Consider the following 15,836-nt stretch of genomic DNA (forward strand, 5'->3'; position numbering starts at 1 on the left):
TTTCCATTGCGACCTGGGGAAATTGCTTTTTTCTTTAAAATAAATTGTCTGTTAATTTTTTTTTAATGAATCTCAGTTGGGGGGGGGGGGGAAAGGATGAGTGGACAACAGTCCGACCATCTCCCTCCTGCTCGGGAGTGTCCCTTGGGTGTTGGAGTGAGGGGAGTGAGGGGAGTGAGGAGGCGGTGATTGCGGGCAGGCGGCTCCGCTAACGGCGTCCATCTTGTTTGTGCGAGTGAGGAGAGGCCGTGCATAGTGACGTCAGACGCACAGCACTTTGAAAAAATGTGTTTAGAAATGAAAGTTTTAAAGTTTTAAAACTTAAAAAATATACGACTAATTTAAATAAAACTTGTTATAAACAGTCGCGAGGACAGTGGTGATTGAGGTGGCACTAACATTGTGGCGCTGTGGTTTACCGTTGTACCCCACTCCCCCACCCTCTCCTGACCCCCAGTCGCCCTCTCTCCTCCCCCCACCCTCCCCCTTTCACTCTCACTGTCCCCCCCCCTTCCCTCCCTCCCTCCCACCCCCACTTTCTCCCTTTCACTCTACTGTCCCCTCCCCCCCACCCACCCACCCCCTCTTCCCCTCACCACCACCCCCCTCCCCATCCCACTCTCCCTCCCACCCCCTCTCTGCTCCTCCTAACCTCCCCCTCTTCCCTGACCCCCACTGTCCCCTTCCCCCTCACCACCACCCCCTCCCCCTCACCACCACCCCCTCCCCTGCTGTCCCCTCCTCCTCCTCCTCCTCCTCACCCCTCCTCCTCCTCACCCGCACTCTGCCCTCCTCCCCAGTCCCACTCTCCCTCCCACCCCCACTCGCCCCCACCCCTCTTTCCCCACCACCCCCCTTTCCCCACCACCCCCCTTTCCCCCACCCCTTCATTCTCTTCTCTCCTCCCCCAACCGCACTCTCCCCCACCCCCCCCTTTCTACCACTCTCTCCTCCCCCAGCCCGACTCTCCCCCACCCCCGCTCCTCTCCTCCCCCACCCTCACCCACTCGCCCCACCCCCATTCTCACTGTCCCCCTCCCCTCCCACCCCCACTCTTCCCCACCCCCACTCTTCCCCACCCCCACTGTCACCCTTCCCCCCACCCCCACTCTTTCCCCCACCACCACCCCCCCCCCTTGCCCCACACCCCTCTCCTCCCCCTTTCACTCACTGTCCCCTCCTCCCCACTCTTCCCAGACCCCCATTTTCTCCCCACCCCCACCCCACTGTCCCCCTCCCCAGTCCCACTCTCCCTCCCACCCCCACCCTCCCCTGCACACACTCGCCCCACCCCCATTCTCACTGTCCCCCCCCACCCCCACATCCTCCCACACCCTCTCTCCTCTCCAAGCCTCCCCCTCCTCCCCTCCCTCCTCTCCACCTCCTCCTCCCCTTTCACTCTCACTGTCCCCTTCCCCTCTCACTGTCCCCTTCCCCTCTCACTGTCCCCTTCCCCTCACCCACCTTCTCCCTCTTTCCCTCCCCCCACTCTTCCCTGGCCCCCACTGTTCCTTCCCCCACCCCTCCGACCATCTCCCTCCTGCTCGGGAGTGTCCCCCGGGTGTGGGAGAGTGAGGGGAGTGAGGAGAGGGGAGGCGGTGATTGCGGGCGGGAGGCTCCGCTAACGGCGTCCATCTTGTTTGTGCGAGTGAGGAGAGGCCGTGCGTAGTGACGTCAGATGCACAGCACTTTGAAAAAATGTGTTTAGAAATGAAAGAAATAAAGTTTAAAATGTCTGTAACTTAAAAAATATATGACTAATTTAAATAAAACTTGTTATAAACAGTCGCGAGGACAGTGGTGATTAAGGTGGCACTAACATTGTGGCGCTGTGGTTTACCGTTGTGGCTGCAGGTCCACATGTTATACATATATCTGTATGAGTTGTGGGGGAGGGGGGGCAGCGCGAGCTCATCTCACAAGGGCATTGTGATGTCACACGCTGAAGACCTTCAATAAATCGGTTAGAAATAAAATGTTTTAACTTTAAAACCTCTGTAACTTAAAAAATATACGACCAAATTAAATGAAAATATCATTGGCACCAGCGGGAAGAGTGGTGATTAAGGCGGTGCAAAAATTGTGGCGCTACGGTTCACCGTTTTGCCGAAATCAGCCGAAATCACAGATACATAAATACGGGATATATATATATATACAAGATCTGATTCTTAGTATATAGATAGATATATATATACAGATATACGAGACCAAGTGCACGTAGAGGGGGGACAGGGAAGGGGAGAGGGTGTGACTGATGAGCCCACTCTCTCCTCCCCCACCACCACCCTCACTCTCCCCCACCTCCCCTTTCCCCATGACCCCCCTTTTCCCCACTCTCTCGTCCCCCCCCCCTCTCCTCCCCCCACCCCCCATTCTCTCCTCCCCACCGCCACTCTCTCTCTCCCCCACCCCCCTTCCCCCACCCCCATTCTCTCGTCCCCCAGCCCCACTCTTACTCTCCCCACCCCCCCTTTCCCCACCACCCCCCTTTCCCCCCACCACCAACCCCCCTCCCCCCCACTGTCCCCCTCCACTGTCGCACTCTCCCTCCCACCCCCACTCTCTCCTCCTCCCACCCTCTCCCGGAGTGACGGACTACTGGAGATCGGCAGTAGGGCGGCGGCTGTGGCCTAGCCGAGCTGGGATTACTCGCGCCGTTGTGGGGGAGAGAGGAGAGGGGAGAGAGGAGAGGGGAGAGAGGAGAGAAGCGAGGGGAGAGAGGAGAGGGGTGCCCCTGATTGCAGGCGGACGGCTCCAATAACGGCGTCCATCTTGTTTGTGCGAGTGAAGAGAGTCCGTGCGTGCCCTATGCACAGCAGCCCTTGGAAAAATGTGTTTAGAAATGAGAGTTTTGAACTTAAAAATGTCTCTAACCTAAAAAAATATAAGACCTATTTAAATAAAACTTGTTATAAAGAGTCGCCGTGAGAATGGTGGCACAAAAATTGTGGTGCTATGGTTTACCCTTTTGGCAAAATCACAAAAATATATATATTTACATACGGATATATATATATATATATATATATACATATACTAGACCAAGTGGACCCGTTGGGCCCAAACCTCTCCTGCATTGGTGCAGCACCCTGCCCTCCCCCCTCCCCTCTCTGCTCAACACCCCCCTCCCCTCTCTGCTCAACACCCCCCTCCCCCTCCCTTCTCCCCTCCCCCTCCCCTCCTTTTAAACTTTAAAAATATAACACCGATTTCAATAAAACTACTTGCATTATCACTAAAGTGACAATGGTGAGCCTAAAATTGTCGCGCTATCATGTACCGTTTTGGTTGAAGTTCAGTCACAAGCAAGATAACAAACGAGAGTTTTAGTATATAGATACAAGATCTGAGTTTTAGTAGTATAATATATAGATATAGATTTCCAAATGACCATGTACCGCACAGGCTAGACCGGGGAAAGGTCCTGTACTTGCTCTCATCAAATACTGCATCCAATCTTCTCCCCTGAGAAAGAAAATCTCCACAAGGCACAAGGACTGAAAGAACAAAAAATAGCCCAATGACCCTTCAAGCCTGTGCATCATTTATTAAAGTAAAGTTTTGTCCACTTCCCCCAATCACAGCCATCAATATACTCAATAGTCGAGCATCTCAGTTGCCCAACAGAGTATTCTTGAGATGTATATACTTCTGCAAAAGAAAATTCTAATTTCAGTTATAAAAAACTGACCCTCAAGACAGTTTCTGGACCCTCAACCTGCTGTGTGGACTCAGTGGGCTGAAGGACACATTTGCATGCTATACTTCTCTATGACCCTATGATAAGTGACCACTGACATGTGTGGTCTGAGCGGTAATATCTACTCAGAGCCAGATGGCCTCCTCCTATGCCAACAGCAGATGAGAAAATATAAAAATAACCTACTGTACCAGTGAGATCGGTTGTTATTCTTTGGCTCCAGCAGATCCCTTATTTAGGGATTAAATCCTATAAATCTAAACTGACTCGGGAGTCAGTGCAGAAAACAGGATACCCTTCAAATTTGGAGACCAAAATTGCAAGCAGTACTCCAAATGTGGTTTTGTTGAAGCTCTGTACAATCTCAGCTCGAGTTGTATATTATGTTCTCCAACCTCCCCACAATGGCAACATAGACCACTATACAATCACATCACTTTGAACTTGTCTGAGTTAAATTCCAACAGTCATTCATCAGACCACTTTTCCAATTGATCTGGATCCTGCTGTAACCTCAAAAAACCTTCATCATTCACTGTACCACCATCTGCAAACTTACTGATCATACCACCTACATTTTCAACCAAATCATTAACATAGATAATAAACAAATGACCTAGCACCCATACTCGAGGCAAGGGTTGCCAATTTTAAAAGCAGCAATCTACTACCCTCCCCTGCCTCCTACCACCACATCAGTTTTGTATTCCATTTGCTATCTCATCAAAACCACCTACTTCATGTTGATATGCTTCAGGGTAATACTGTTTTCTTCCTTGAACTCTCTAGCTTCCATGTCCTTTACTGTATTCATCACAGGGCAGAGGTGTTCGTTAAAAACGAAAGAAGCTCTCTTCACACTATCCATAAAACAGTGACAGAGACAAAAGTAGTGCAATTACCAGACCACATAGGCATTGCATTTAACCTTAATTTAGTTAGTAACAGTCAAGTCTTCGACAGGACTTTTCGGCTTTTAATTCCCACTTCCACAAGATCCAAATCTAGCAGCAATCTTTCCTATGATACAGAATGAAATTATACGGCCAACTCTGATGCTGAATATTTCCAACAGACAGCAGAAAATGCCAGGCCTAAAATGAATCATTCAGACTGTTTCTCATTGCCTGGGTGATCAGGTGACTGCAATCTGAACCCTACCTGAAAGGTTGAGGTCAGCAAGAACAACATTGGTGAGGAATCCATGCATGTCAAACTGTATCCGACCATTCTTCACACTGTCAACGATGACGTTCTTCACAGAACCTAATGCCAGCATACAAGCTTCATGAATTTTCCACCTGTGGTTAAAAAAGAATAATTTCACTCATGGGTGGGGTTCATCAGACCTCACTCAGAACTAAACTCAAAGACCAATAGCTTCCTCCTTGCCCATCCAGTACCAACGCAGAAGAAACAACCCAATACTCACTGCTGCAATCTACTAGCTCACTGTTATAGATCAGGTCTGGGAGAGGATAAGAAATTCAGATTCAATGAGAACTGACAGCTGGCTGATTTCCTTTACTCTGTAAAACCGAAATAAGAATCATAATACAAAAGATGAAAAAAATCCTTCTCCTCCAAACTGTGATGTAAAAATTAGGATCTATGGTAGACAAAATGCTGGAGTAACTCAGCGGGACAGACAGCATCTCTGAAGAGAAGGAATGGGTGTTGTTTCGGGTCGAGACCCTTCCTCAGACTGATTTCAGGATAGTGGGTGGGAAAGAGCTAGAATGTAGTCGGAGACGGTAGGACTGGTGGGAGAACTGGGAAGGGGATGGAGAGAGAGGGAAAGCAAGGGCTACTTGAAGTTAGAGAAGTCAACATTCATACCGCTGGGGTGTAAGCTACCCAAGCGAAATGTGAGGTGTTGTTCCTCCAATTTGCACTGGACCTCATTGACAATGGAGGAGGCCCAGGTCAGACAGGGATTGGGAGGAGGAGCAAGTGCTGAGCAACCGGAAATCAGGTAGGTTAAGGTGTTAGGTTAACCGAGCAGAGGTGATCAGCGATACAATCGCCGAGCCTGCGGCTTGGTCTCTACGATATACTGTACAGTTGATGATACCTGGAACAGCCAATACAGTAGATGAGGTTGGAGGAGGTGCAGGTGAACCTCTGCCTCACCTGAAAAGACTGTCAGGGTCCTTGCATGTCTAGGGGGGAGGTAAATGGACAGGTGTTGCATCTCCTGCGATTGCAGGGGAAGGTACCTGGGGAGGGGGTGGTTTGGGTGGGAAGTGACTCAAGCAAGCAATGCTAATGTAAAAGCCTCAAGTAGAAGTTGTTTAGGATGAACATTTACCAATAATAATGTGATAATTCACTAATGTTCAGATCTCACCTCATGAAGGCTGGACTCCTATATTAGCTGTTGATTTGTTGACAGTACTAATTTCTCTTACCAGTGAACATTCCCATCACGCTTGGCCTGTTCAGCTTCCTGCAAGTGTTTAGTTGCAGCTGCTGCTAAGGCAATGGCACTTTCGTTCTGAAAGTCACTTGCAACAGCCTGGAATGGGAAAATGAGAAACCAGTATTAGCTCTTGTCGAAGGAATGGGTTTTCAAGAGAGGAAGTGGGGTGAAAGGAAGCCTCAGTGTCTTAGGTGCTCATACAGGCTATAAAACAGAACAGGACAGTACAAGAACAGGCCCTTCACCCCACAATGTCCGTGCAGAACATGATGCCAAGCTAAACAAATCTCCTCCCTTCATGTGATCATTCTCACTACATTCCCTGCATTTCCATGAGCCTATCTAAAAGCCTCTTAAATGCCACCATCGTATTTGTCTCCATCGCATTCCAACACCCATCACTGTAAAAAAACAACTTGCCCTGCATATTCCTTTAAAGCTTGCCCATCTCACCTTAAAAGCAAGGCCTCAGGTATTTTGACATTTTGGCAGTCCCCCCGAAAATGTGGCGCCTAGGCCAGGCGATGCGGCCGAACGAGATCTTATTGGGACTTCCGCGGCCGATCGGCAGGTCGAATTCAGCCCCTGCAGCCAGGGCTCTGAAACAGACGGGTCCACCCGAGCAGACGGGTCCATTCACATGGCGGGCCGATAACTCGGCCCAATGGTGGCCTAGGCAGACTGTTCCGTTGGAGGCCTGAGTCAGATGCCTCCTATCACATTTTTTTGCAAATCTTGGGTCAGAGGAGGTCAGCCTACAAGTCCTGCAAAAAAAGTGGCGCCCGACATGCGGGTGGCTGCCAATCCGACCCTCACCAGGACTTCAGAGGGCAGTCAGTTAACTGGCGCATGTGCAAAAAAAAAGCGCAAGTTTTGCTGTAAAATCAATTTACATTTAATATTTGTTTTATTTACATTTCCAGCAGTCCATGGTGCTTTAGAGACATGGGAGGGGTACAGTTGATGGGTCAGAGCTGTGTTGTATCATTATTACGTGACCTCTATTGTTTCAGCAAAACGGATAATACGGCACAACTCCGGAACCAAAGATGCCCAAAAATGGGTGGCAGACCTGTACTTCTATCAGTCTCCCCTCAGCCTCCAACACTCCAGAGAAAACCATTCAAGTTTGTACAACTTCTTGTAGCTAATAATCTTTAATCTAGGCAGCATTCTGGTAAACCTCTTCATAACCATCATCACCCTTTCCATAAGCTTAACACGTTCCTGTAATGTGGAGACCAGAACTTCACATAGTAAATGCAGCCTAACCAACATCCAAAAAACTGCAACATCACTTCCTGGCTCCTTTACGCAATACTCCAACCGATGAAGACAAGCATATCATTCACCTCATTTACCAAACTACTTTCAAGGAGCCATGATAAGGGCCTTGCCATAAATCAAATACTTCCTCCTCACATTCAAACTCCCAAAGTACAACCGCCCTACACTTGCTCAGATTAACCTCCAAATGCCACTTCTCTGAACATTTGAGGCTGATATATATCCAGCAGCTTTCCTCATCACCGAACACCACCTTCTTCTTGATCTCAATTTACCAATTCCTCACACTGATCTGACCACCCTTCACCTTGGTGAATACAGATGCAAAGTACTTGTTTTGTACCTCACCTACATCCATCCTCTGACTCCAAGCATTAATGCCCTCCTTTATCCTTTTAAAAATAGAGTTGAAAAGACTAAAAGACTATTGTGAAAAAGCAGAAATCAGCAGGGAAGGAGCTGGAGGTCAGACCCTATCTTTTCTGGCCCAGGAACAGTTAGAGCAGTGGTATACTACCTCAAGAGCAAATAAACAATTCTGACATTCTGCCGTATACGACCTTGCCTGCAACTCCCATACCTGTAACACTTCATGTTGGACCCAGTGAGAAATAAAGGGGATAGGATCCAAACCAAAAATAATTGGAGGTGTGAAGTTGAAGCTGGTTGTTAGTTCAGTGACTTATAAATTGCTTTTGTTGGTTGGGCCAGACAATCTGAAGCATCTATTGTGTGAATGCAAGTGCTTCAGACTTTACTGCTGTCATTCCAAATGCCCTGTAATGTTGATATCCTTGTGGAATCCTGTAGTTACCAACATCCTGCAGGATATCTGGATAAGGACACTCACAGGTTACACCTGGTGAACATACACCAACTCCATTCATTTTGCTATTTCTGCTTAAGGGGCACTGAGATGTTTAAGGTTGTCAATCTGGCACTCACACACATAACATGCACACATCATTTAACCATGGAAGGTGGCTCCAATTCACCATCTCCATTTACTTTGATATGGATCACATCCTGTGTTCATTTAATTCGCAACACCCTTCCAGCATCTGCACAGCTTGCTTAGTATCCATGTTTATCTGAAATAAGACTAACAATCTCCATGATTATGAGAACTGCAGCCTCAGAATCCACTCATCAGTAAACAAGACACGAGTATCAGTAGGGCATTGGTCAGGTTTCCCCAAAGGCAAAGCTATTATCACATCATGTTAAATAGAGGGACACCCGAAATCCCACACATGGATCATTTCAGCAGATGGGTTCAATTGTGAAATCAACTGTTCAGCGTTTGCAGTGAATTTAACTAGACACCTCTCCAAATAACAATAAATATGCTATCAAAATTTTCTCCTCGCCAGGCTACAGTAGCATCCTGTATCTGTTACAGTAGCAACCTGCATCTGAACGTTTTTCCAGACCTCACCAGCAGGAGATCTTGAGCTGAGATTCGCACTGAATACGAAAAAGTGTCATCATCCTCATCCTCCACAAATTGATGCGGATTTCCCGTCCAGACCTTAATCTACAGAAAAAGAAAACCAGAGGAATGAACAATGGGAAAAGATAACTAAACATTACACACAAAGATCCTAGGACCAAATACTGATCAATGTAGCAAACCCAGGTAAAATACTATATGTTACTCTCTCCACCAATGCCCCAAGTAATTAAGGACAGAGTATGTTCAGTAGTTGTTCACACCCTGCCTTGTTAAATTTTACAACAGGAGCTACAGTGATGGCCTGTGACATTTTAGAGGAAAGACGAGTGCATATGCTGCTTGGTTGGGGGTCAGTCCTATCCCGGAGAGTGGCTGCACAGCAGATACGAAACACCTCAGAGCAAAAGTTAGGAACTTGAACATGGCAATTATTTACATTGGGTGAAACTGGTACAGCTTTAGGTTTCCAATACTTTTGGTACACTGACCTTCATCAGTCAGGGTATTGAGTATAGAAATTGGGACCTATGGGGAGGGGAGCTTTACGCTGCATTTGTATAAGACACTGGTGAAGCCACACTTAACCATGGAAGTACTGTGTTCAGTTTTGATCATTCTGCAAAAGGAAGGATGGCATTAAGCTGAAAAGAGTGTAGAGATTTGCTGGTCAAGGGCCCAGTGACTGATCATTTAACTTTCTGAATCAAATGAGTTCCCAGTGTGACATAATTTGCATTTTGGGATAGTCTGGGTTGCTTCAAAATGATGCCATCCACAGGGAAAACAATATTCACTAAAAATGTTATGCTGTCCAAGAAGGGTGTAGAAATAACATTTCAAATTAATTAGGATAGGAAAATGCCCCCCAAAACACAATAAAATTAGCAGATGACATTTTAAGGCCCACGATATTGTTAAGTTACAACAACATGAGTGATTCTGGTATGGATCGGTGAATGTCTGATATTATCTCAATTCTTAGTGATTATCTAGCTTTAGAGTATGGTACAGAAGGTGAAGTGTCACCTGTTCTTCGGTGATCTGCATATACAAGATGATGTAGTAAATCAACTCAGGCAGGGCCTTCTTCACCGTGTTCTTGAACTTCCTGTTCTCCAGTAACGTATGCACAAACTCAAAAATATTGAATACCAAGTTCTCAAACCCCAGCACCTCACCTAAGAGAGGGGAAAAAAAGTAGTCAACCAATCAACCCATTTCATCAACATGGTCAGTAACCCAGACAGCAGGGAATCCGAGATGAGAGTCCACAGCTGGAAATGCAATTGGTAGGAACAGTACTGTCAACATTGCTACTTATCAGGAGGCATTATTAGATATACTTTATTACACCCACAAACCTAACCTATTCAACACCACTTCTCATTCATCCGCACTCCTCCAACTCAGTCACTCTTTTCCATTTAAATTAATTTTTTGTTCCCAGGAATTTACAAATTTACAAATACAGATGCTGTAATTCAACAGAGACCAATTTACACAACTGTTCTATATCAACCTTTTATTCTCAATAGCTCTAATTACATTCTCCCAAGTCGAATCAGTAGTAAAGAAAGCAAACTCAATGCTAACATTTATTTCCAGAGGGCTTGTATACAAAAACAGGGATGCAATGTTGAGGCCCTGTAAGGCGCTGGTAAGGCCGCACTTGGAATATTGTGAGCAGTTTTGGGCACCATATCTGAGGAAGGATGTGCTTGCTCTGGAGAGGGTTCAGAGGTTTTCAAAAATGATCCCTAGAATGAGTAGGTTAACCTATGATGAGCCTTTGTTGGCACTGGGCCTGTACTCGCTGCAGTTTAGAAGAATGAGGGGGGACCTCATTGAAACACACATAGTGAAAGGCTTGGATAGAGTGGATGTGTCCACTAGTGCATCAAAAGTTACAGGGAGAAGGCAGATGTGGTTAGGAGGGAGAGATAGAACAGCCATGATTGATTGGCGGAGTAACTTGATGGGCTGAATGGACTAATTCTACTATCACGTATATGTTCCACGTTCCTTCACCGTCTATCATTCCCAAACTCAAATGCAGACTCAGCTTCCATCTTGAGCATTAAACTTGGAAACTTTCAGTCTCAACACAAAGAAGCTTCTATTGCTTTGGTATATAAATCTTGCATTTGATCAACTGTCATTCATCGTTCAATGTTACTTTCCTCAATTAAACGACTATCAATTTTATAGCAATCAATTTAAGACAAATGCAATGCTCCCACTTACCATCCGAATCCACTGGATCATCCACCTCTTCCATGTAATTCACCTCCGTCCTTACATAAGTGTCTTATAGTTAAGGAAAACAGCAATGGTTTACCCACCCGAATCGTCTGGGAACAGTACCATTTATCACACCATGTGGAGTGTGTCATTTATTAACCTCTTCCCCACACCAATGCTTTTTGCTCAGCACTAAGCAAATTATCTGGATCTATGGACACAAAAATAGGGTTCTGGGTGTGTCCTGTTTATCGACTCAAAGTATTTCATATCTCATCAGATCACATTGAAACAACTCATACCTGAAAACATTATACTAGAAAAGCAAACTTTGTGAAAAAAGAGGCAAGAAAAAGAGGAACGTCAAATCAAACGGAATAATTAAATTCTACTTAATCTCCATGAGGCAAAAAACTGACCCAAACCAAAATTCCTGAGTAGTTACCAGAAGACACTGTCCCCAACATGTGAGTCAAGTTTATACATTTTGTTTGGAACGCTGCCCCCACAGTTGGCAGTGCACACAACTCTGGGGCTACAATTAATGTCTCAATTACATGGTCATTTAGAAGCCATACAAGCATCAGACGAGAAAGGTGGCTAAATCAAGGCAAGACCATTCCATTTCTAATGCACTACAGTATGAGAGTAAGCACAGTGAATACTTAAAATTCAGTTTGCATTCATAAGATTGATAGGGCTTACTTACATCTGTTTAAAATGAGGACCTCAGGGATCTTCCACTAACTTTAAGCTACGAATAAGCTTTTAGAAAATAAAAATACTGCCCTCACTGCTTGCGTGTTGACTATTGATCAGGAATGTGAAATACCATTGAGCCGAGTGAAAGATAAAAACAAAAAAAGTTGGAAATATCTGCATCTATGGAAGATGCAGAGTTAACGTTTCATCAGTATTGAGTGAAGGATATGTGGCTGCACTATCAGTTAACGTATTCCAAACAATCGGTAAGATTTGTTGCATTGACGAAACCATGTGCTTTGGAAAATTCTTAACCAAAGCCGTCACTGCCTGCAAAAAAAGAACTGGGAGATGTCAACAGTATCAATGCCAATCACACATACCAAATCAAAGCTGGGATAGGGGACACCATGGTCTATAATAGCTGTCCAGGTTGTACCTTTCTGCAACACATATTAAGTCCAGGAAGCTAGTCTGCTACCAAGCACATTACCAATTGACAGATAATCAGAAGCATGTGTAGGACCATCACTTCCCACAGCAAACAGGGTCAAGGAAAGCACAATTGTCGACAACTGAACCAAATGTCAGGGTTAACACCAGTTACAGCACAGGAATCAGGACTATCACTCTATTTAATAGAATGAGGGCCATGTTTCAGGACATTCAGTGTTACACCAGAAGCAGGTCAACTGGTCAGGGCAACATGGTGTAGAACAGCAGGGACCTCCGTCTAAAACAATCACCTTCCAAAAAACAGCACAAAGAGCAAGGGATGGACCACCATTGTTAATAACAGCAGGGATCATATCCTTCACTCCCCTTGAGCACTGAACCAGGTCCACAGGTCAGGGCTATCATTGTCTACAAATCGAAGGAGGAATAGAAGTTAGGGGCAACACCGTCTGCAACAAAATCAAGTGCGATTATTAGCACGTGCCACAATCAAGAGCTTTCACTGTTTGTAGTAACAGAGCTCAAGGTTGTCTAAAACAATGAGTCAGGGTCACAGCCATGGTTGCCTGCATCAAAATCAGGATCAGAGATCATATCAAAATTCGACAAAGCCACCACTTAAAAGTCATGAATGGTGGTGGACAATTAAACAGCTAACAAAAAGATGAGGCTCCAAGAACATCGCCATCCTCAACAACATCAGTGCTCAGCACATGAGTGCCATGGACAAGACTGAAGTTTTCATAATCAGCAAGAACTGTCAATGGGATGATCCACCTCAACTCTCCCCGAGATACCCATCAACAAAAAAGCTAGTCTCCAGACATTTTGATTCACTCTACATGAATTTAGAAAACTGATGAGGTGATAGGATAGAGAAAAGGCTACAGAACCAGACAACTGCCATCCATAGCCATGATAGACTTGAGATTGAGGTCGACTCGCTCCTGTTTTGTGGGCTCCGAGATTTCTAATGAGGTCAGTGCAAGAACAGCATACTCTTTCACAGGCACGGTAGGAAGAGCCTAGCTGGTGATGGTATGCAGCTCCAGCAAGGCTTCTGTGCAGTCAGGATGCAGTCTTAAGGTTCTCAGTATTATCTCTTTTCTATTTCTGGGCCAGAGGTTCTCAGGAGTCATTGGAGATGGTGCAGTTCTTCAAGGAGGTTTTGGGAACATCCTTTAATCTTTTTCTTCACCTATGATAAGAGTTTGGAATAGTATCTGTGCAAGGAGCCTGTTGTTGGGCATGCAAACATGGCCTGCTCAATGTTGCTAACCAAGAACAACCCAGTGCCTCAATTTTAGAGATGTTGGTCTGGCAGAAAATACAAACATCAATTCCTTAACATCTGCCTTCTCTACGAGACGACCTTCGAGATATTGGGAATGCTCCATGCTCTTGAGGAGCGCAATCCTTTACTGTTGGAGAGCAGTGTGGCGCAATTAGGGCAAGTCGGTAAAGAATCTTGGTTTTGTGGATGTTGAGACCAGGTTCTATCTACTCGTACACAGGTGATATAAATATAGATAGGGCAGCCCGAATGAGTGACAGCCTTAGAGCCCAACTTCTATGTGTGCACAAACACAACCAAATTGGGCTGAAAGGCCCGTTTCCTTGGCTGTACAGTTGTTCAAAGACTGCAGTAATGCAAGCTCACCATCACTCCCCCCCCCCCCCCACCCTCAGAGGAATTAAGTATGGCAATAAATGGCGAGTTACAGCAGCACCACGACCCCCAAAAGGAATTTTAAAATCCGAGTAAATTGAGAGCAGTTTACCAATCCTCTGAACATAAACAGGACATCGATTTTGAACAAAACTACCTCTCTGGATTAGTTATATTATACCGTTCAGTACACAGCATTTTATTCACAATGATACTGAGTGTGGAGTGAATATTAGCCAAAATATTAGAATTTTTGTTTCTGTTTCTTTGAATCTTAGGTCTGAGGTCATATTAGTTTCTTCTTTTAAAAAACTCATCTGATGGTCTTTTGAGGTGGGGAGATACTACTTCCACTGGTATGTCTAGTATCAGGAGGCATCAGCAAAAAAGTAAAGTGCAGTTAGGTAATACAGTGCTCTCCATGATGTTTGGGACAAAGACCCATCATTTATTTATTTGCGCCTGGACTCCACAATTTGAGATTTGTAATAGAAAAAAATCACATGTGGTTAAAGTGCACATTGTCAGATTTTAATAAAGGCCATTTACCATATGCCTTTGTCCAATATCTTTTTGAATTGTGAAAATCCTTAAAATGCATATGATAGAAGTCTGAAATAAAACCAGAAAACGCTGGAAGTGCTGTTAATTGTTTCTTTTAGATGCTGCCAATGAGTGTTTCTAGCATTTTCTGTTTTTGTATTCCTTTGATAAGTTATCAAAAATCTTTCTTAATCTTTTTCTTAAAAGACCGGCAAAACTTGTGCACTGTGTCAACTCTAAATATTTTCCTTTACATACAGTGCCCTCTATAATGTTTGGGACAAAGACCCATCATTTATTTATTTGCCTCTGTACTCCACAATTTGAGATTTGTAATAGAAAATAATCACGTGGTTAAAGTGCACATTGCCAGATTTTAATAAAGGCCATTTTGGTTTCACCATGTAGAAATTACAGCAGTGTTTATACATAGTCCCCCCATTTCAGGGCACCATAATGTTTGGGACATAGCAGTATCATGTAAATGAAAGTGGTCATGTTTAGTATTTTGTTGCATATCCTTTGCACGCAATGACTGCTTGAAGTATGCGATTCATAGACATCACCAGTTGCTGGATGTCTTCTCTGGTGATGCTCTGCCAGGCCTGTATTGCAGCCATCTTTAGCTTATGCTTGTTTTAGGGGTAGTCCCCTTCAGTTTTCTCTTCAACATATAAAAGGCATGCTCAATTGGGTTCAGTTCAGGTGATTGACTTGGCCACTCAAGGATTTACCATTTTTTAGCTTTGTAAAACTCCTTTGCTGCTTTAGCAGTATGTTTGGGATCATTGTCTTGCTGTACAATGAACTGCCGGCCAATGGGTTTTGAGGCATTTGTTTGAACTTGAGCAGATAGGATGTGTCTATACACTTCAGAATTCATTATGTTACTACCATCAACTGTTGTGTCATCAATGAAGATAAGTGAACCAGTACCTTCAGCAGCCATACATGCCCAGGCCATAACACCCCCACCACCGTGTTTCATAGATGAGGTGGTATGCTTTGGATCTTGGGCAGTTCCTTCTCTCCACCATACTTTGCTCTTGCCATCACTCTGATACAAGTTAATCTTTGCTTCATCTGTCCACAAGTCCTTTTCCCAGAACCGTGGTTGCTCTTTTAAGTACTTTGTGGTAAACTGTAACCTGGCCATCCTATTTTTGCAGCTAACCAGGGGTTTGCATCTTGCAGTGCAGCCTCTGTATTTCTGTTCATGAAGTCTTCTGCAAACAGTGATCATTGACAAATCCACCCCTGAATCCTGAAGAGTGATTCTGATCTGTCAGACAGGTGTTTGGGGATTTTTCTTTATTATAGAGAAGTCATCAGCTGTGGAGATCTTCCTTGGCCTGCC

At 45.0% G+C, this 15,836-nt stretch overlaps 1 protein-coding gene across 1 annotated transcript in view; it reads right to left on the reverse strand.

Moving 5' to 3' along the window:
• Window positions 1-15,836, reverse strand: part of ipo9 (importin 9) — a 68,993-nt gene that overhangs the window by 34,656 nt on the left and 18,501 nt on the right. The window contains exons 8-13 of the mRNA XM_078420784.1: window positions 12,041-12,141; window positions 11,113-11,171; window positions 9,895-10,046; window positions 8,851-8,949; window positions 6,115-6,221; window positions 4,865-5,004 (exon numbers count right to left, since the gene is read on the reverse strand). Coding sequence (XP_078276910.1) covers window positions 4,865-5,004; window positions 6,115-6,221; window positions 8,851-8,949; window positions 9,895-10,046; window positions 11,113-11,171; window positions 12,041-12,141 — 658 coding nt within the window. The remainder of the gene's footprint in view (window positions 1-4,864; window positions 5,005-6,114; window positions 6,222-8,850; window positions 8,950-9,894; window positions 10,047-11,112; window positions 11,172-12,040; window positions 12,142-15,836) is intronic.

The sequence above is a fragment of the Rhinoraja longicauda genome, chromosome 24, assembly GCF_053455715.1.
Source record: "Rhinoraja longicauda isolate Sanriku21f chromosome 24, sRhiLon1.1, whole genome shotgun sequence".
NCBI classification, from domain to species: Eukaryota; Metazoa; Chordata; class Chondrichthyes; order Rajiformes; family Arhynchobatidae; genus Rhinoraja; species Rhinoraja longicauda.